This window comes from Loxodonta africana, chromosome 20 (assembly GCF_030014295.1).
Source record: "Loxodonta africana isolate mLoxAfr1 chromosome 20, mLoxAfr1.hap2, whole genome shotgun sequence".
Taxonomy (NCBI): domain Eukaryota; kingdom Metazoa; phylum Chordata; class Mammalia; order Proboscidea; family Elephantidae; genus Loxodonta; species Loxodonta africana.
This window is the reverse complement of record NC_087361.1, coordinates 66,383,950-66,405,387: the sequence shown is the minus strand read 5'-3', so window position 1 is coordinate 66,405,387 and position 21,438 is coordinate 66,383,950. Positions and strand designations below refer to the sequence as shown.

Genomic DNA, 21,438 nt, shown 5'->3' with positions numbered 1-21,438 from the left:
GTATCAGGCTGTTTTGACTACCATGGCTGTATGATATGTCCTAAAATCAGGTAGTATGAGGCCTCCCACTTTGTTATTCTTTTTCAGTAATGCTTTGCTTATCTGAGGCCTCTTCCCTTTCCATATAAAGGTGATAATTTGTTTGTCCATCTTGTTAAAGAATGCTGTTGGGGTTTGGTTAGGGATTGCATTGTATCTGTAGATCGCTTTGGCTAAACCTGTTGCTGTTGAGTCGATTCCGACTCCTGGCTACCCTATAGAACAGAGCAGAGCTGCCCCATTGGGTTTCCAGGGAATGGCTGGTAGATTCGAACTGCTGATCTTTTGGTTAGCAGCTGAGCTCTTAACCACTATGCCCCAGAGCTCCCCTTACCAATTTAGATGTTCTTTACTTCTTTTTCTTCTCTTATTGATCTAGATATGCTTTCCAGCACGATGATGAAAATGGGTGCTGATAAAGGGCATCCTTGTCTGTCTCCTGTTCTCAGGGGAATGCTTTCAGTCTCTCTCCATTTAGAATGATATTGGCTGTTGGTTTTGTATAAATGCCATTTATTATGTTGAGAAATTTCCCTTCTATTTCCATTTTACTGAGAGTTTTTAGTCAGGAATCAGTGTTGCACTTTGTCAAATGCCTTTTCTGTGGCAATTAATATGATCATGGGATTCTATTGTTTTTTTTGTTTTGTTTGTTGTATTACATTGATGAGGAAACTGCACCTAGATCAAGAGGGAGTTGTTCGAATAGAACAAAGGGATACTGAATGGTTTAAAATCAGTAAAGGTGTGGGTCAAGGTTGTATCCTTTCACCATGCCTATACAATCTGTATACTGAGCAAATAATCCAAGAAGCTGGACTATATGAAGAAGAATGGGGCATCAGGATCGGAGGAAGACTCATTAACAACCTGCATTATGCAGATGACACAACCTTGTTGCTGAAAGTAAAGAGGATTTGAAGCACTTACTGATGAAGATCAAAGACCACAGCCTTCAATGTAGATCACACCTCAACATACAGAAAACTGAAATCCTCACAAATGGACCAATAAGCAACATGATAGGTGGAGAAAAGAATGACATTATCAAGGATTCCATTTTACTTGGATCCACCATCAACACTCATGGAAGCAGCAGTCAGGAAATCCAAAGACGCACTGAATTGGGCATATCTGCTGTACAAGACCTCTTTAAAGTGCTGAAAAGCAAAGATGTCACCTTGAAGATTTAAGGTGCACCTGACCCAGGCCATAGTGTTTTCAATTGTCTCATATGCATGTGAAAGCTGGAGGATGAATAAGGAAGACAGAAGAAGAACTGACACCTTTGAATTGTGGTGTTAGCAAAGAATAATGAATAATCAATGGACTGCCAGAAAAACGAACAAATCTGTCTTGGAAAAAGTACAACCAGAATGCTCCTTAGAAGCAAGGATGGTGAGACTATGTCTCACATACTTTGGACCTATTATCAGGAGGGATCAGGCCCTGGAGCAGGACGTCGTGCTTGGTAGAGGGTCAGCAAAAAAGGGGTCTGCATACCCGGTATGAATCCCACATGGTCATGATGTTTTGTTTTTTGTTTTTGATATTCTGTTGAATTCCAATGGCTAGAGAATTTTTGCATCTATATTGGTTTGTAGTTTTCTTTTTTGTGTGGTGTCTTTGCTGGCTTTTTTTTTATTCTGTTGAATTCCAATGGCTAGAGAATTTTTGCATCTATATTGGTTTGTAGTTTTCTTTTTTGTGTGGTGTCTTTGCTGGCTTTAGTATCATGGTTATGCTGGCTTCATAGAATGAGTTTGGAAGTACTCCTTTCATTTCTATGCTCTGAAATAGCTTGAATAGTATTGGCATGAGCTTCTTTCTGAAATTTGGTAGAATTCTCCATTGAAGCCATAGGGGCCAGGGCTTTTTCTTGTTGGGAGTTTTTTTTTTTTTATTACCCCTTCAATCTCTTTTGTTATGGGTCTGTTTTAGTTTTTCTACTTCAGTTTGTATTAGTTCAGGTAAGTAGTGTGTTTCTTGAAATTTATCCATTTCCTCTACGTTTTCAGATTTGTTGGAGTACAATTTTTCATAGTATCGTTTTGATCGTTTTTATTTCAGGTCTGTTTTAATATCTCCTGTCTCATTTCTTATTCAGGTTATTTTGCTTCCTCTCCTGTTTTTCTTTTGTCGGTTTGCTCAGTGGTTTTTTATTTTGTTGATCTTTTCAAAGAACCAACTCTTGGTCTTGTTGGGTCTTTCAATTGTTTTTCTATTCTTTGTTTCATTTATCTCTGCTTTAACCTTTATTATTTCCTTTCTCCTGGTGCCTGAGAGCTTCTTTTGCTGCTTTCTATTTGTTCAAGTTATAGAGTTCATGTTTTGATTTTGGCTCTTTTTTTCGGTGTGTTTATTGCTATAAATTGACCTCTAAGCACTACATTTGCTGTGTACCAGAGGTTTTGGTAAGATTTGTTTTCATTCTCATTCGATTCTATGAATTTTTTTATTCCTTTATTTCTTCTATTACCCAGTAGTTTTTAAGAAAACTGTTGCTCAGTTTCCATGTATTTGATTTTTTTTTTTACTCTTTCTGTTACTGATTTCTACTTTTGTGGCATTATGACCAGAGAAAATGCTTTGTATTATTTTGATGTTTTGAATTTTGTCGAGGCTTCGTGGTCTATTCTAGAGAATGTCCTGTGTGCGCTGGAAAAGAATGCATACTTTGCTGATATTGGGTGGAGTATTCTGTATAGGTCTATGAGGTTGAGTTGGCTGATTATGGTATTTAGACCTTCTGTATCTTTATTGAGTTTCTTTCTAGATGTTATGTCCTTCATGGAAAGTGGTGGGTTGAAGTCTCCTGCTATCACTGTGGAACTGTGTATTTCTCTTTTCAGTGCTGTTAGAGTTTATGTATTTTGACAATCTGTCATTGGGTGTATATATGTTTATTATGGTTATGTCCTCCTGTTATGTTGACCCTTTAATCATTATAGAGTGTCCTTCCTTATCTTTAGTGGTGGATTTTGTTTTAAAGTCTATTTTGCTAGAGATTAATATTGCCACTCCTGCTCTTTTTTTTGGTTATTGTTTACTTGATACATTTTTTCCATCCCATGAGTTTTACATTTTTTTTATGTCTTTGTGTCTAAGGTGTGTTTCTTGTAGATAACATATAGATGGATCGTGTTTTTTTATTCATTCTGCCACTCACTGTCTCTTTACTGTTGCATTCAGTCCATTTACATTCAGTGTAATTATTGACAGATATGAGTTTAATGCTGTCATTTTGGGGTGTGTGTGTGTGTGTGTGTGGTGTGGATAGTTTCTTTGTTCTGCTTAATTTTATGAGTTCCTTTTGGAGCTCCTTGGAAACTCTATGGGGCAGTTCTACTCTGTCCTATAGGGTCGCTACGAGTTGGAGTCGACTCGATGGCATTGGGTTTTTGTTTATTTTCTTTTCACCTCTTTCATAACTGTTGGTTTTGTGTTAGCTGAGTCTTTATGTTTGTCCTTTTTTATTCTGATGGGTAGGTTTGTTAGCTTCCTTTGCAGTTACCTTAAAATTTACCTTTATTTTCCTAAGCTTAAATCAGTCTTTTATTTCTTGATATTGCCTGACTTCCTCTCCATATGGAAGTTCTACGACTACACCGTTTATTCCCTCTTTTTTGTTTTGACGTTGTCATTGTTTACATATCAATGTCTCTGGTTTCATATTTTCAGTCTTTTAGCTTTGTTTTGTTTTTGCGAATTCCCTATCTGGGTTGGAATCTGGTTGATCTGTCCTGTGTCCTAGTCTTGGATTGTTGTCTGATGCTGCTGGTTCTCTAACCAGAAGAATCCCTTTAATATTTCTTATAATTTTGATCTGGATTTTATATATTTCCTTAATTTCTGTTTATCTGGAAATGACCTAATTTCACCATCATATTTGAGTGACCATTTTGCCAGATATATAATTCTTGGCTGGCATTTTTTTTCCATCAAGACTTTATATATATTATCTCATTGCCTTCTTGCTTGCATGGCTTCTGTAGGTGATTTTTCGTTTATCCCTAGCCACTCTCAGGGTTCTTCCTTCGTCTTTGGTTTCAGCAAGTTTGATTATGATATGTCTTGATGACTTTCTTTTTTAGTCCATCCTGTATGGGGTTCATTGAGCTTCTTGGGTAGATATCTTCTCATCTTTCAAGATATTAGGGAAGATTTCTGCCATCAAATCTTCGGCAATTCTGTGTTTTCTGTTACCCCTCCTTTCCTCCCTCCCATTCTGGTATTCCTATCACTTGATAGTATCCCACATAATTCTTAGGCTTTCTTCATTTTCTTCATTATTTTTTTTGATTTTGCCTCAAATTTGTGTCAAGGGATTTATCTTCAATCTCACTAAATCTGACTTCCATTGTCTCAGTTCTGCCCTTATGACCTTCTATTGAGTTGTCTAATTTCTGAAATTTTATTGTTAATCTTTTGGAATTCTATTTGCTGTTTCTGTATGCTTTCTAGCTGTCTTTTTTATTCTCTCATTTTTTCTCATATTGTTTTCCTAAATTCTTCTATTGCTTTGTCTATGTGTTCGTTGGTTTGGTCTGTGTTTTGCCTGATCTCCTTCTTGGTCTCTTGGAGAACTCTGTATATTAGTCTTTTGAATTATCTAGTAGTTCCATTGTCTCATCCTCCTCCGGGAGGCTTTCTGGTTAATTTTGGTCGTTTGCTGGACTCATCTTGTCCTGCTTCTTTATGTGATTTTATATTGACTACTGTTTCTGAGGCATCCAGAAGTTATTTATTTATTCATTGTATGTTTGTTTACTGCATCCTAAATTTTTGCTTTGCTTTGTTTTCGATATATTTGAGTGTGCTGGGTGTGTGTGCTTCTCTGGCCATTAATCTTGCCTCCTTGAAGCTCTCACCTCATATCTCTAGGTGGTCAGAGCAGCTACTAGGTGTGTGAGCCTAGCAGTCTGTTTACTATTCTTGCTGGAGTGCTGATGATATAGATAGCAGTTTTTAGTGAGGTAATGTATCTTTCATTTGGTCACCTGACCATGGGTGCAGGGAGTATTCTCCCTGGTCACCGTGTTTGGTGTTGTGTGTGTGTTCCGCCGATTACCATTTGGTCGGAGCACAGGTACCTGGGTAGTCAGTCACTGAATGTGTGGTGCAGAGACCTTCACCTATAGTCCTGGGTAGTGTTCAGAGCAGGCATGGGTTTCTGGTTGCAGTGGGAAGAGGTGTGGGGGTAAGGCAGGGTGCTGTCAGCTGCCCCCGGGTGCCGTCAGCTGCCCCCGGGTGCCCAGATGGAGGGTATTCCCCTTCTACTAGAGTGTGTAGCGGTGGCAGGGGGTAGTGCAGTCAGTCCTTGGGCATCCAATGCCACAGGCTGGAGGGATTGGGGGTTTCCACTAATTCTCCGGCCCCTGTCATGGGCAGCTAGATAGAGTGGGTGTTACCACTGGCCCTCAGGTCCCCCTTCTTAGGGGATGGGGTGGTGTTGAATGCCACAAATCTGCAGCTCCCACTTGGTTGCTACAGGTGAAAATGGGCGTCAGGTGAACGCCTTGCCCATTTTGTCCTAATGAAGGCGTGCCACACCGGATTAGTCAGCAAGGTGCTGGTGCAGGTAATTGGTGGGGGTGAAGGGCACTGCAAGTCTGTGGACTCCCTGTGATAGTGGCTGGGTGAAGGAGCAGGTGTCTCTGGACAAGGCCATGAGTTCCTGGCTTAGGGAGTGTGGTGGTGTTGAATGCTGCTGGAAGTGGTGTTAGAGTGGGGAGGGGGATGGATGAGGAGAATAGAGTGCTCCTCAACCACAGAGCTCTGGTGGGGGCAAGGGTTATGGTGTACACACAGTGGTTTGGGAGTTTGCACTCAACTTTCACAGGTCAGATGTCACTCATATTTGGTTCTGGAGGTGCATGCAGATTTGCTGCTGCTTGGCTGCACCAGATGGGGTGGGTTTCAGCTTGGGATGTTGATGCTTGCCTCAACCTGTATGTACTGCACAGATTTAGCTAGCAGGACACTGGTGATCCCCTAATCTGTAATTCCCCATTTCTGCTGTTTTTGAATTGTCTCTTCCTCCACCTGTCTCTTAGTCTGATTCTTCAGCTTTGTCTTTGATGCTTAGGATTCCTAGATCATCATATACATCCAATTCACTCGTTTTTTCCACTCTTTGTTGTAAGAGGGATGACAGGAAGCATCTGACTATTCCACTGTCTTGGCCCTGCCTCCTGAGTCACATGTTTCTGGCTCAGGTAAACAGATAGACACACTGCAATTTGCTGAGATGAAAATCCAAGAGGAGGAGCAGACTGGGGAGAAGAATAGTTCAGCATGGAGATTTAAGAAAATTGAGTTTCAAGAAGCCTGTGGGTCAGTATGGTATAAATGTCCAGTAGACAGTGTAGTATATGATTCTGGAGCCTGAGACAAAAAAACTTACTTGGGGATATAGTCAGAATACAATAGTGGTTTGAACAAGGAAATCCAAGGAAGATCAGCTGAGTATGAAAAGCATACGACAAACAATGAGCCAAGGTGAATATTTACACTTAAGGGGGTAAAAAAGAGGAATCAGGAAAAAAAAAAAAATTAGAAAAGTCAGGGGGGAAAAAAAATAAGAATGTTGAACCAAAGAGACAAGATGGTTTCTAAAAGAAGAGAGAGTGGTCATTGACAGAGGTACAACAGTCTTCGAGGAATATATAATGCTATGAATTTTAGTCCACCACATTATTGTTCAAGGCATTTCCATTTCTTAATTGATCTCCTCTGTACCACTCCCTGTCTGAGAGGAAATTCAACATCAGCTATTATTTCTTCTCCATCCTCTGTCAGTTTACATAAGAATCCCAAATTCATATGGTGCCAAAAAACCTGGGGAGGGGCCAAAATCTTAAGTGTACAGTGATCGTTGTCTCTATGTTATAATACAATTCTGGCTTCTCTATGAATGGCAATATAATTAGGTCCCCCAACAAACATTCTAGATATGTCAACTAACATTAGGAAATGTAAGATCCTGGTTTTTTGTTTCTTGGTAAGCGTTTCGGGTGGAGGCAGAATACAAACTAACAAAAATGGAGAAAAATACTGTTGAAATGGAACACAGAATTTATAGTAGCATCAGGACTGGAGGAAGATTGATCAACAACCAGTGATATGCAGATGATACAACCTTGCTTTTCAAAAACGAAGCCGACATGAAGCACTTACTGATGAAGGTCAAAGACTATTCTACATAGTCCATACGTAATTCTGTACGGATTACACCTAAACATGAAGAACATAAAAATCCGCGTAACTGGACTGATGAAGAGCATCATGATAACTGGAGAAAAAATTGAAGTTGTCAACATTCAATGCCCATGGACATAGCAGTCAAGAAATCAAACAATGTATTGCATTAGGCAAATATGCTGCAAAAGACCTCTTTAAAGTGTTAAAAAGCAAAGATGTCACTTTGAGGACTAAGGTGCACCTGCAAACCATGTCTTTTCAATCAGCTCATATGTATGTGAAAGAGAGACAATGAATAAGGAAGTCCAAAGAAGAATGGGTGCATTTGAATTGTAGTGTTGGCAAAGAACATTGAATATACCATGCACTGCCAGAAAAACAAACAAATCAGTCTTAAAAGAAATACAACCAGAGTGCTCCTTAGAAGGAAGGATGGCAAGACTTTGTCCTGTTTACTTTGGACGCCTCATCAGGAAAGACCAACGTGTAGAAAAGGACATCATGTTTGGTAAAGCAGAGGGTCAGCAAAAATGAGGGAAACCTTCAATGAAATGGATTGACACAATAGCCACAAAAATGGACTCAAACGTGCCAATGATCATGAGGATGGTACAGAGCTGGGCAACATTTTATTCTGTTATACACAAGGTCACCATGAGTCAGAGCTGAATCAAGAGCAACTAGCAAGAGTTGAAAATTACAGGTTAGCAACTCTTAGTGTTTAGGGGATACCCTGATAACTTCAGTTGACACCCTGATTACTTCCCAGCCTCGAGCCTAGAAACAACTATTTCAGTCATTTGAACATGAACAGTCCATTTCAAACTTGACTTTCTTATGAGCCTACATGTCTGTCCCAACCCCAGGATCAGTAGAAATTCCAGTTTTCAGGCTCATGATCCCAGTACTACTGCACAAAGAGCTTGCTTCTATTAATTGTTCCTACTCGTAACTGGAGAAACCCTGATGGCATAGTGGTTAAGAGTTTGGCTGCTAACCAGAAATGTGGCAGTTCAAATCCACCAGGTGCTCCTTAGAAACCCTATGGGGCAGTTCTACTCTGTGCTATAGGGTCGCTGTGAGTCAGAATCAACTCCCCGGCAATGGATTTGCTTTCGTTTGGTTTCCTCATAGTTCCAAAATGCATTATACTCAGCTTCAGTGCTGCTAAGCAATTCTTTTACTCATCCTCAGTGTGTTCTCTTTTCCAAACATTTCCCTTCTCTCAAAGACTATTTCCCTTTTTCAAGCTTTCTACTTTTTTACTGCCCTCAATACTCTCATTCCTACCAAGTGAACTACTTTTCTCTCTTACAGAGAAAACTGACCTTGTAACTGGACTCATGAACAACCTCATGATAAATGGACAATATATTGAAGTTGTCAATAGTTATGTCACTGCAGTTTCTGGGAAGGGTGGTGTACACATTGTGGTTCACTGACATTTCTTGTTTCACCTGGAACCACTCAACTAATTATTCTGCCTATGGACTTCCTTATTTCCAAATTTCTTTTTCTTTACATTCTTCCTTGGTCTTTCTTCTTTGACACTGACTGTAACAAGTATCATGATATAATTATATTAATACTTATACTCATGCTTCAGAGACATGAGAATGGGGCAAGCTCTTTCCAATTCCAAAGCCGTCGTATTTTCTGGCTCCTTCACCTGGAGTGTTCATTCCCAGCTCTTAGATGAGTGAGTCCTTCTGGTCCTTCTGATCACAGCTTGAATATTACCTCTTTCAAATAAGCTTTCTTTGATCACCCTCTCTAAAACCGATCTGCCCATCTTATTAAAGTCAATAAAATTAGATTATAGGAGGAGATCCAAGTACCAAGTTCCTTTCCTCCATTGAATTTACCATAATTCATATCTATTTGTGTTTACTTCTTTATTGGCCAGCTCTCCCACTAGACTATAACCTCCACAAGGGCAGGGGTTACACCTGTTTTGTTTACCACTGCGCATCCAGGTTTCACAGGTGGTTTCCACATAGCGGGGACTACATAAATCCTCTAAATGAATCAAAAGAGTGATACACCCCATATAAAAGATCCCTGCTTTGGGAGGAGCAGTGTTCTGAGATTTTTATTCGCTTGGCTTATCACATTTGACCCTCACCACTAACATACCCCTCCCTTTTTTTTTATACATGAAGCATTGAAAGGTTAAGTGCCTTGCCAAGAACACATGAGGCTAATTACTGGCAAAGCAGGAATTCCAATCTAATCTTTCTTTTCAAAAAGCCCTTACTTACACCATTTACTTCTGACACATGCTTGGGGTTGGAATAATAGTAAAATGAGATTTTAGTAAGGCGTGGCATATCTGAATCTGACACAAAGTGGTCCTTCATTTATGCTGTTCACTTCACCTACAAATTGCTTCCACACAGCAGGCATTTCATGAGCTGACCTACCCACACGGATTCTTGAAAGGGGAAAAAAAAGTCATGACGCAGGCGTGTGTGGAAACACAGCTGCAATAATCCACGGCCTTTGTCTGCAACTGCCTGTCCCTGCGCACGGAACACATCGAGGAGCGAAAGCATAACCAGATTTTGTCCCTCTGCACGGGTCCCTAAAGTGGTCTTTGGTAGCGAAACTAGTGAAAATTAACCGAAAAGGAAGTAAACAAGACCTCACCCACTAGTCCTTTAAGGGGAAGCTGTGGTGTAAGTTTTGTCCCGGAACCCCGCCGCCCTCCCCAGGCCTGGGCTCAGAGCCAGACGATTGGTCTCTTCTCTCAGCTGCGCTTTCCCCTTCTATCTTCTCTGACTTCGCAGTCTGGCTTCTAGATGTGTTTGGGGAGGATGGGTGCTTCTTCTCCGAGGAGCCTGGAACCTCTCGGGCCGCCAGTCCTCTATCTCTCCTGCTCGCGAGGAGCCCTCCTGGCGGTCCTGGTGCTGCTCGCGCTGCCGGTGGCCTGGGGTGAGAAGGGAGTGGGCTGGGGAGCAGCCGGGCGGCACAGCAGGGCAGGGCAGGGCGTCACCGCGCCGCGCCGGGCGCCAGGGTGGGTCCGAAACTGTGGCTTTAAATTGGCTAAGCGGTTCGAGGCAGGTCGGGTTTCGGATTGCCCCTTTATACCAGAGACCTTGGTTGCCTTTGGGTAAGAGTCGCGTTTCGTTTGATAGGTATGACGCCTGGCGCAAAGGCAGCAGATGCTAAATCGGCGATGCGCAAAATTCTTTGCCTTCGTATATTAACCCTATGGAGTGGCTGTAGCAGAGTGTGGCGCTAATTGTAGGGAAAAAAAAAGTGGGTTTGGAAATTCAACAAACCTGGGTCCTAATCCTCAACAAACCTGGGTCCTAATCCTCAACAAACCTGGGTCCTAATCCTAGAAAGGAAACCTTGAGGAAAGTTACACCTGTCTGAATCTGTTTCCTTGTCTAGAAAGCCAGGGATACTGATATCTCTACCTCAGAGACTTGCTACCTAACTAGTACAAAAGGCAGGGACCCATTACCCAGCAAAGTGGGCACAGCGCTTCCCTTGCTTACCAAATCATCTGTAGTGAACTATGTCACATTTTTTCACTACATCAAAGATTCTGCTTCTAGGTACACCTGGCCTCTGTCTCTCTCCCAACCTTCCTACACAATCAAAGCCGCTTTTCAAATTTACAATCCCTGACAGGGACTGGTGAGCCAGTGAGCAAAGTAAACACAGGCTTACTTGTGCTTACTAATCTGATGTGGTGAAACCCGTCTGAAATTATTCACTACAGATTAGGAAGTAAGCCCGTGTTTACCTTGCTTATTGGGTTACCTGTCTCTGAAAGGTGTCAAGAGTCTAACAGTGCCTATTACTGAATCAATTTCTATCCCCCAGAGCCCTGGTGGACCAGTGATTAAAAGCTACAGCTGCTAACCAAAAGGTTGGCAGTTCGAGTCACTAGCTGCTCTTCGGAAACCATGTGGGGCAGTTCTACTCTGTCCTGTAGGGTCGCTATGAGTCGGGATCAACTTGACAGCAATGGGGTTCTTAACCATCACTTCTACGATTTTCTCACAAGGGTATCTGGCGAAGCAATCCTAGGGAAACCTGTCCTGCAAAAAATCATCAACATGCAACTCTTGAGAACCTCCTTTAAGACAGATTCTTTCCAAGCTTTTAGGGTTAGAAGGCAGGTGAAGCTCCAGAACTACCAAGTGTAACTAGTTGCAGGTAGAAGGGACTTTTCATGTATCTCCATTTTAGAGCTATAGTTCAGTACAAAAGAAAGCCTGTTATGCTATGGGAATTTTGAGTTCCATCTTCTCTTCCTCTTAACTTCAAATGTAACTAGGTAAACATCTTCCGTTAGGACTCTTCTTATTTTTGGCCTCCACAGAAGTCTTCTTGGCTGCTTAGACTCAAGAGCGTAAGTAACAGTCTTGATTCTTCTTGTCCAGCCTTTTCTTGACAACTCAGTGTTCACTCTTTTCCACTGCTAGCATCTTGCATTCATTATTTGATTGTACTTTCTCTACTTAGGGAAAAAGGAAAGAGGAAAGCAAAGTTTCCACAACAGTTGTTATTAATATTTTATAAATAGATATCAGCAAGTAAACTGTTAGGTGGAGAGATGTGATAAAACCTTAAATCTTATTTTCAGATGAAAAGTGTGCCAAGTAAGTTAAGAAGTCTGTTGTCAGTGCTTAGATAAGTTGTGGTCCTTGTGAGTATACAGTCCCTTCTTACTGGAAATGTGTTACGGTTTGCCATGTTTATTAAGCCATTGCTATGTCACTGCTATTTCCCCATGCCAGTCCTAAACTGTTAATTGCAATAAATATTTACTGAGGTTATCACAATAACCTCTAAATTGAAACAGCCTAGATTATCTAAAATTCACTTGTCAAAGTAATTTAAATGAAGAAAATGCTGAGGGAATACCTATAGTGTTTATGGTATTTCGGAGTTTAATGAAAGTGAGAGAAAGCTATGCTGCCAAGGTGTGTGCATGGAGAAGCAGGGTACTGTGGTTTTAGAAGTCTCTTTAACTAGGAGGCAAGGGCTGTGCTTTTTCCAGCCCCTGCCACTTACTAGAAGCCCTGGTGGTGCCATGGTTAAGCACTCCACTGCTAACCTAAAGGTTGGTGGTTTGAACCCACCAGCCACTCCACTGGAGAAAGATAAGGCAGTCTGCTTCTGTAAAGATTACAGCCTATAGGGTTCCTATGAGTCAGAATTGAATCGATGGCATGGCTTGGTTTTTTGGTTTTTGCCACTTGCTAGCTGAAGGCCTTGGACCCAGCAAATCAATTAAGTAAATTGAATCAACATTCCTGACTTTCAGTGTCCATGTATATAAAATGAAGCTAATTAGCATTCTGCTAGCTGAGAGGGTAATTGTGAAAATCTGATGTGACAGTGTTTTGCAACCTGGAAAACCCCATGCATATCTAAGGAAGTCATGGGGCAGAACCTACAGGCGACAGGATGACCAAAAGGGAGGTATCTCAGCTGCAACGTTCAGGAAAGCTGAGTAGGAGGAACATGGCTTTAGTTGCACGTATGCAAAGATGAATACACAAATTAAGCATCGCTAGGACAGCGTTTGCAGGAGAAAGATGTGGCAGTCTGCCTCCCTAAAGACTTACAGCCTTGGAAACCCTATGGGGCAGTTCTACTCTGCTGTAGGGTGGGTTGCTATGAGCCTGAAGAATGAACTCCTTGGCAGTGGGTTGGGTTGGGATAGGACAGTGTTTAAAACAGGGCAAACTGCCCTCATCTGGTCCTTGTGTCAGGGTTTGGTCAATTATTCCTGTATGAAAAGGTTGTAAGAAAGGGAGTTCCAATTTGCTTTCTGTACTTTGTCATGTATTTCAGTTTATGTTTGTCGAATGATTTATCGTTTTATCACCTAGTTTTATCTAAAATAAGCTTCACAAGTGGTTCTGCATGGAAGAAGTGAAGATAATTCTAACAATGCCAACACAAGCAAACTAGAAAATGGTAGCACTGTCACCCCTCCCCCACACACATAAACACAAGCTTTTTGTAGGAGACATTAAGAGGAAGCAACTGTCAGTATAATCAGAACTGACCCAAAATTGGCAAAAACAACAACAAAAAGAAGCTGTCAGGTATCAAGAAGACTAATTGAAATACAGCTTCACATCTGCAATCCTTAAGAGAAAAAATCACTCTGACTTTATTTTGTCCTTAAGCTATTAATGGTAGTATTAAGTCATCGTGATTAGGAAGGCATTTTAAATGTTTTCTCATCTGTATTACATTTTTTAAAATTTCTACTTTTGTATATAGTGGACATAATATATTAATGTACATATATAATTTTTAAAACTGTATTTCGACAGCGCATGCTTTTTTTTTTTAAGTCATAAAGGTGCTCAGTGGTTAAGAGCTACAGCTGCTAACCAAAAGGTCGGCAGTTTGAATCCACCAGGCACTCCTAGGAAACTCTATGGGGCAGTTCTACTCTGTCCTATAGGGTCACCGCTGTGTGTCGGAATCTACTCAAAGGCAACAGGTTTGGGGTTTTCGTTTGTTTAAACATCTGCAGGTCCCTTTATTAAAGCAGAGAATCTGTAGACTGGGGAGCAGCGTATACCTTAGGTTGACAGCGCAGGTCTGAATAAAAAAAGCCAAGCCGAACCTATTGCTGTAGAGTCGATTCTGACTCATAGTGAATCTATGACTGCCCCACAGGGTTTCCAAGGAGCACCTGGTAGATTGGAACTGCTGACCTTTTGGTTAGCAGCTGTAGCTCTTAACCACTATACCACCAGTGTTTCCTGTCTGAATAAAGACAGGGAAATAATCATGAGTAAATTGTGCATACAGCATAGAACAAATCAACCAAGCTTGAATGGAAGATTTGAATCAGGAGTATTTGAAAGTTGGGCTGTGTCATTCAAGATGGCATACACACCCACTTGTTGTTAGGTGCTATTGAGTCGGCTCCAACTCATAGCCACCCTATGCACAACAGAATGAAACTCTGCCCGGTCCTGCACCGTTCTAACAATCGTTATTCTTGAGCCATTGTTGCAGCCACTGTGTCAATCCATCTCGCTGAGGATCTTCCTCTTTTTCACTGACCCTCTAATTTACCAAGCATGATGTCCTTTTCTAGGGACTGGTCTCTCCTGATAGCATGTCCTAAGTACATGAAATGAAGTCTCACCACCCTCTAGGGAGGATTCTGGCTGTACTTCTTCCAAGACAGATTTGTTTGTTCTTTTAGCAGTCCGTGGTATATTCAGTATTCTTCACCAACACCATAATTCAAAGGCTTCAATTCTTTCTCAGTATTCCTTATTTGCTGTCCAGCTTTCCCATGCATGTGAGGCGAATGAAAATACTGTGGCTTGGGTCAGGTGCACCTCAATGCCCAAAGTGACATTTTTGCTTTTGAACACTTTAAAGAGGTCTTTTGCAACATATTTGCCCAATGCAATACATTGTTTGATTTCTTGACTGCTGCTTCCATAAGCGTTGATTATAGATCCAAGTAAAATGAAATCTTTGACAACTTCAATCTTTTCTCCATTTATCACGTATAATGTTGCTTATTGGTCCAGTTGTGAGGATTTTTATTTTCTTTATGTTGAGGTTTTTTTTGTTTTTTTATGTTGAGGTATAATCCATAAAGAAGGCGGTTGTCTTTGATCTTCATCAGTAAGTGGTTCAAGTCCTCTTTCAGCAAGCAAAGGTGTGTCATCTGCATATCACAGGTTAATAGTCTTCCTTCAATCCTGACGTCACATTCCACTTCATTATAGTCCAGTTTCTCAGATTATTTGCTTAGCATACAGAATAAGTATGATGAAATGATACAACCTTGACGTACACTTTTCTGATTTTAAACCACACAGTATCCACTTGTTCTTTTCAAACAACTTCCACTTGGTCTAGGTATAGGTTCCACATGAGCACAATTAAGTGCTCAGGAATTCCCGTTCATAGCAGTGTTATCTATAATTTGTTATGATCCACATAGTCAAATGCTTTCGTGTAGCCAATAAAATACGGGTAAACATCCTTCTGGTATTCTCTGCTTTCAGCCAAGATCCATCTGACATCAGCAATGATATCCCCTGTTCCATCTCCTCTTCTGAATCTGGCTTGAATTTCTGGCAGTTCCCTGTCAATGCACTGCTGCAACTGCTTTTGAATTATCTTCAACAAAATTTTATTTACGTATGATATTGTTCAATAATTTCTACATTCTGTTGGATGACCTTTCTTTGTAATGGGCAAAAATATGGATCTCTTCCAGTCAGCTGGCCAGGTAGCTGTCTTTGAAATTTCTTGGCATAGATGACTGAGTACTTCCAGCACTGAATCCATTTGTTGAAACATCTCAGTTGGTATTCTATCAATTCCTGGAGCCATATACCCACTAGAATGGCTAAGAGTAAAAATACTGACAACACCAACTCTTGGCAATAATGTGATGCAAGTGGAAATCTTATATGCCACTCATGGGCAGATAAAATGGCACAACCACTTTGGAAAACAGTTCGGCAGTTTTTTAAAAAGTTAAAAATGCACCTATCATATATGGCTCAGTCATTTTACTCCTACATATTTACCCAAGAGAAACAAAAGCATATTTGTATATGAGTTTTCATGGCAGCTGTATTTGTAATAGCCAATAGCTGGAAACAACCCATATGCCCTTCAGCAGGTGAATGGATAAACAAACTGAGGCATATCCATACAATTAACTATTACTCAACAACAACAAAATTTTTTATATATGAAAAAACTTAGATGAATATCAAGACAACTTTGTTGTGTGAAAGCCAGACCAAATAAAGAGTACAAAGTGAATGATAGATTGCAGTTATATGAAATTCTGGAAAGCCAAATCACTGTGTAGTAATAGAAAACAGGTGGACAGTTGCCTGGAGAAGGAGGTGTAGGGATGGATAGCTTACAAAGGGATGTGAGGAAATTTGGGGAAGATAATGAAAACATCTTGATTGTGGTGATAGCTTCATAGGTGCATAAATATGTCAAAACTAAAAAAATTACATACTTTAAATACATGTAAATTTTGTATGCAAATTATACTTTATACTTGTACATTTTCATTATTATAGATACTATTCCTAGACCTCTGGCAAGAATTTTAGATAATTAAAAGAAAGGAATGTCATTCCAAGAATAGTTCATTCCAATTTGCTTTGTTGTTTTAGACCTCTCTCTAGCCTCTCCTTATGAGCCCTGCTGTGACATTCACCTTCTCCCAGTTAAACTCTTGGCACCAGGAGTTTCACTTGGATTCACTTCCTTTGTCCACCATCAATAGATTAAACAATAATCAAAATAATCAGCTAGAGAAAACATTTGAAAAACTATATTGACCGTACAAAAGAGACAGTATAAATATTCAGAAACAGAATGGATGAATATAAACGGGTGGACAAAATGCCATGCAAAAACTAACCAAAAGAAAACGGTGGAGGTGGGGCCAAGATGGCGGAGTAGTCAGATGCTTCCAGTGGTCCCTCTTACAGCAAAGACTCAAAAAACAAGTGAATTGATTATATATATGACAAGCTAGGAACCCCAAACATCAAAGGCAAAGTTAAGAAATAGGACTGAGTGATGGGGGAGGGAGAAATGGTGCAGAAGCAACGAGGAGTTGCTGAGTCAGAGGGAGCACCTCAGCCCCAATTCCCTGCTGCAACCATGGTGGGGCTGGTGGTAGTATTTAGGACACAGTGCTTCAGCAAAAGCAAGTGAAGCGGCGTAGCCCTGATCCCCTGGTGTGATCATGGCAGGGCTAGCAGTAGTCTTCGGGGACATAGCTGCTTCAGCGAAACAAGGCAAACAAAGTGGCACACCCCTGATCCCCTGGTGCAACTGTGGCATGGCTGGCTGTGGCATTCAGGATGCGCCTGCTTCAGTGAAAGAAGGCAGATAAGGTGGTGCAGCCCCAAACCCCTGGCACAACTGCAAGGGGTCCGAGCCAGCACACAGAATCTATGCAAACCTATAGAATCTGAGTTAAAACAGTGCTCTTGGTACAAGATAAGTGATTCTATCTAACTTACTGCACGGATCTAATAGCCCCTTCTTTTGAAAGAACTCTCACCTGTCTATCTGATCCCTCCTCCCTCTTCCCCACCTGACTTCAGTAAGAGTTGATTTCCCTGGGCCTGAGTTAGGTCCTGCTGCACTCCCTGAGCCATTCTCCCAGAGCTGGAGAAGGAACAAGTTAACAAACGGGAAAAATACTCTGCTGACTCCCCTAATCTGGAAACTCAGAGCAGAAGTGGCTCCTGTCCAGGCGCAAGTGGTCCACAGGCTTTCTCTTTCACTCCTGCATGGATCCAGGTGGCCCCATTACAGCCGATAGGATCTGGCTGCTATATTGCAAAGGTGAATCTGTTTGAGGTCTGACTGTAACTGTTTCAGCTGTGCAGTGGAGAGGCATGTTTTTGACATTTGATACTGTTCTGCCTGTTAAACAGGACCCTCACCTACCCACAGCAGGGGCCTGAGGATAGGTGGCTCCACCCACGCCACCCAGCCACCTGTGACAGAGGTCCAAGGATAAGCGGTGCTTTCCAGTCCTTACAGTTAAAAGCATTGGGTGCCTATGGTATGGCTGCAGATCCCACCCACCAGAGCGCTCTACAGAACAGGGACATGCCTTCCTCATAGACACTTGGGGGAAGGTTGTCAGTCCCCTGCCTTTCTCAAAGTGTGACCGCCTGCTGCAACAAGAAACCTATAAATACACCAATCACCACTGCCCCTCTAAGATTGTAGGTGAGAGCCTTCACCACACACTAGGTGACCAACTACCTGGACCCCTGAGCTGAATCTATATAAGAATAGCGAATGCACTCCTAGGCTCGTATACCTGGTAACAGGTCTAGCCATCTGGTGACAGGATATTAGTGCTTCAAAGGCTCCGATAATCAAGTTAGCTCACTCTAGTAGCGTATTCAGGTATACCAAAACAAAACAAAACAAGAAGGTAGGATGCAATGAGAAAACATAAAATAAATTAATACAATAACTTATAGATGGCTCAGAGACAACAGCTGATATCAAATCATATAAAGGAGCAGACCATGATTTCTTCAACAAACTCCCAAAACAAAGAATAAAGGAATCTTCCAGATGAAGATGTATTCCTGGAATTACCAGATGTAGAAAAGAATACAAAAGTTTAATATACAGAACTCTGCAAGACATCAGGAAGATTAGGCAAAACGCAGAAAAAGACAAGCAGCATACAGATAAAGCAGTCAAGGAAATTAAGAAGATTATTCAAGAACATAATGAAAAATTTAATAGGCTGCAAGAATCCATAGAGAGACAGCAATCAGAAATTCAGATGATTAACAATAAAATTTCAGAATTATACAACTCAGTAGAAAGTCAGCAGAGCAAAATTGAGGAAATGGAGGTCAGAATTAGCAAGACAGAAGAAAAAACACTTGGCAACAATATATTTGAAGAAAAATCAGATAAAAGAATTAAAAAAAAAAAATTGAAGAAACCCTAAGAATCATGTGGGACTCTATCAAGAGAAACAGCCTACAAGGAATTGCAGTACCAGAACAGGGAGGGATAACAGAAAATACAGAGAGAATTGTTGAAGATTTGTTGGCAGAAAACTTCCCTGACATTCTGAAAGATGAGAAGATACCTATCCAAGATGCTCATCGAACCCCATACAAGGTAGATCCCAAAAGAAACTCACCAAGACATAACCAAACTTGCCAAAACCAAGATAAAGAGAAAATTTTAAGTGTGGCCAGGGATAAATGAAAAGTCACCTACGAAGGAGAGTCAATAAGAATAATCTCAGACTGCATGGCAGAAACCATGCAGGCAAGAAGGCAATGGGATAATATATATAATGCATTGAAGGAAAAAAGTTGCCAGCCAAAAATCATATATCCAGCAAAACTGTCTCTCAATTATGAAGGTGAAATTAGGACATGTCCAGATAAACAGAAGTTTGGGGAGTTTTCAAAAACCAAACCAAAACTACAGGAAATAATAAAGGGAATTCTCTGGTTAAAAAAATCAATAATATCAGGTATCAACCCAACACTAGAACACAGGACAGAGCAACCAGATATCAACCCAGATAGGGAAATCACAAAAATAAATCAAGATAAAAAAAAATCAAAACACGGAATCAGCAATGTCATTATGTAAAAGATGACAATATGAAATCAATAACCCACCCACCCACTGCCGTCAAGTCGATTCTGACTCATAGCGACCCCATATGACAGAGTAGAACTGCCTTATAGAGTTTCCAAGGAGCACCTGGTGGATTTGAACTGCCGACCTCTTGGTTAGCAGCCGTAGCACTTAACCACTACGCCACCAGGGTTTCCTAAATCAATAAAAAGGGACTAATAAAATAATCATAGATCTTTCATATGGAGAAGAAATCAAGGTGATATAGGGTTATAGAAAAATAGGGGTAAATATTAAGGTAACCACAAAGGAGACTAACAATCCTACACATCAAAATAAAATACAAGAAAACATAAAGACTCAGCAAAAAAAATCAACAACAATGAAAAACAGGAACACACAACATGCAAAGAAAAACTACTCAGCACAAAAAATTTCAGTGGAAAAAAGGAACTCAACAACACACCAAAAAAGACATCAAAATGACACAACTGAACTCATACCTATCCATAATCATGCTGAGTGTAAATGGAATAATAAAGAGACAGAGAGTAGAACAATGGATAAAAAAAAAATTCATCTATATGCTGAATACAAGAGACACACCTTAGACTTAAAGACACAAACAAACTAAAACTCAAAGGATGGAAAAAGACATATCAAGCAATTAAAAAAAAAGCAGGGGTGGCGATACTAATTTCTGACGAAACAGATTTCAAAGTTAAATCTACCACAAAGGATAAGGAAGTACACTATATAATAATATAATAATATGTGCTATGTGATTAAAGGGATGATATACCAGGAAGACATTACCACATTAAATATCTATTCACCCAATGACAAGGCTGCAAGATACTTAAAACAAACTCTAACAGCATTGAAAAGCAAAATAGACAGCTCTACACTAACAGTAGGAGACTTCAACAAACCACTTTCAGTGAAAGACAGAACATCCAGAAAGAAGCTCAATAAAGACAGAAGCGCTAAATGCCACAATCAACCAACTTGACCTCTTAGACATATACGGAACACTCCACCCAACAGCATCCAAGTATAATTTCTTTTCCAACGCACATGGAACATTCTCTAGAAGAGATCACATATTAGGCCATAAAGCAAGCCTTAAAAATCCAAAATATTACAAAGATTCTTCTCTGAACATAAAGCCATAAAACTAGAAGTGAACAACAGAAAAAACAGGGAAAAGAAATCAAACACATGGAAACTGAACAACACTTTGCTCAAAAACCATTGGATTATAGAAGAAATTAAGGACAGAATAAAGAAATTCATAGAATTCAATGAGAATGAATAAATGCACACATACAAAAAGAAGAAAAGGTCAAAACCAAAGAATTATCCCTACAATTTGATCAAATAGAGAGCAGCAAAAGAAACCCTCAGGCACCAGAAGAAAGCAAATAATAAAAATTAGAGCAAAATTAAATGAAATAGAGAACAGAAAAACAACTGAAAGAGTTAACAAGACCAAAAGCTGGTTCCTTGAAAAGAGTAACAAAACCAATAAACCATTAGCCAGACTAACTAAAGAAAAACAGGAGACGAAGCGAATAATTCGAATAAGAAATGAGATGGGCAATATCACAACAGACCCAACTGAAATTAAAAGAAACATAACAGAATACTATGAAAAACTGTACTCTAGCAAGTTTGAAAACCTAGAAGAAATGGACAAATTTCTAGAAACACACTACCTACCTAAACTAACACAAACAGAGGTAAAACAACTAAAAAAAAAAATAACAAAAGAAGAGATTGAAAAAGTAATTAAAAAACTCCCAAAAACAAAACAAACAAAAAAACCCTGTCCCTGATGGCTTCACTGGAGAATTCTACATTCAGAGAAGAGTTAACACCACTACTACTAAAGGTATATCAGAGCATAGAAAAGAACGGAATACTCCCAAACTCATTCAATGAAGCCAGCATATCCCTGATACCAAAACCAGGTAAAGACACCGCTAAAAAAGAAAATTACAGACCTATATCCCTCGTGAACTTAGATGCCAAAATCCTCAACAAAATTCTAGCCAA

The 21,438-nt window shown here is 40.3% G+C and overlaps 1 protein-coding gene across 8 annotated transcripts in view; it reads left to right on the top strand.

Moving 5' to 3' along the window:
- Positions 1-9,984: 9,984 nt before the first annotated feature.
- Positions 9,985-21,438, top strand: part of CR1 (complement C3b/C4b receptor 1 (Knops blood group)) — a 130,654-nt gene continuing 119,200 nt past the window's right edge. For 6 of the 8 annotated variants that reach the window (XR_010318748.1, XM_023548392.2, XM_023548391.2 and 3 more), the window contains exon 1: positions 9,986-10,176. Coding sequence is in view for 7 of the 8 variants with exons in the window: in XM_023548392.2 (XP_023404160.2) it covers positions 10,044-10,176 (133 nt within the window). In the remaining variant the exon portion in view is untranslated. Of the gene's footprint in view, positions 10,177-21,438 lie in introns of all 8 variants that reach the window. The other 2 variants (XM_064273268.1, XM_023548390.2) reach the window with 2 other exon arrangements.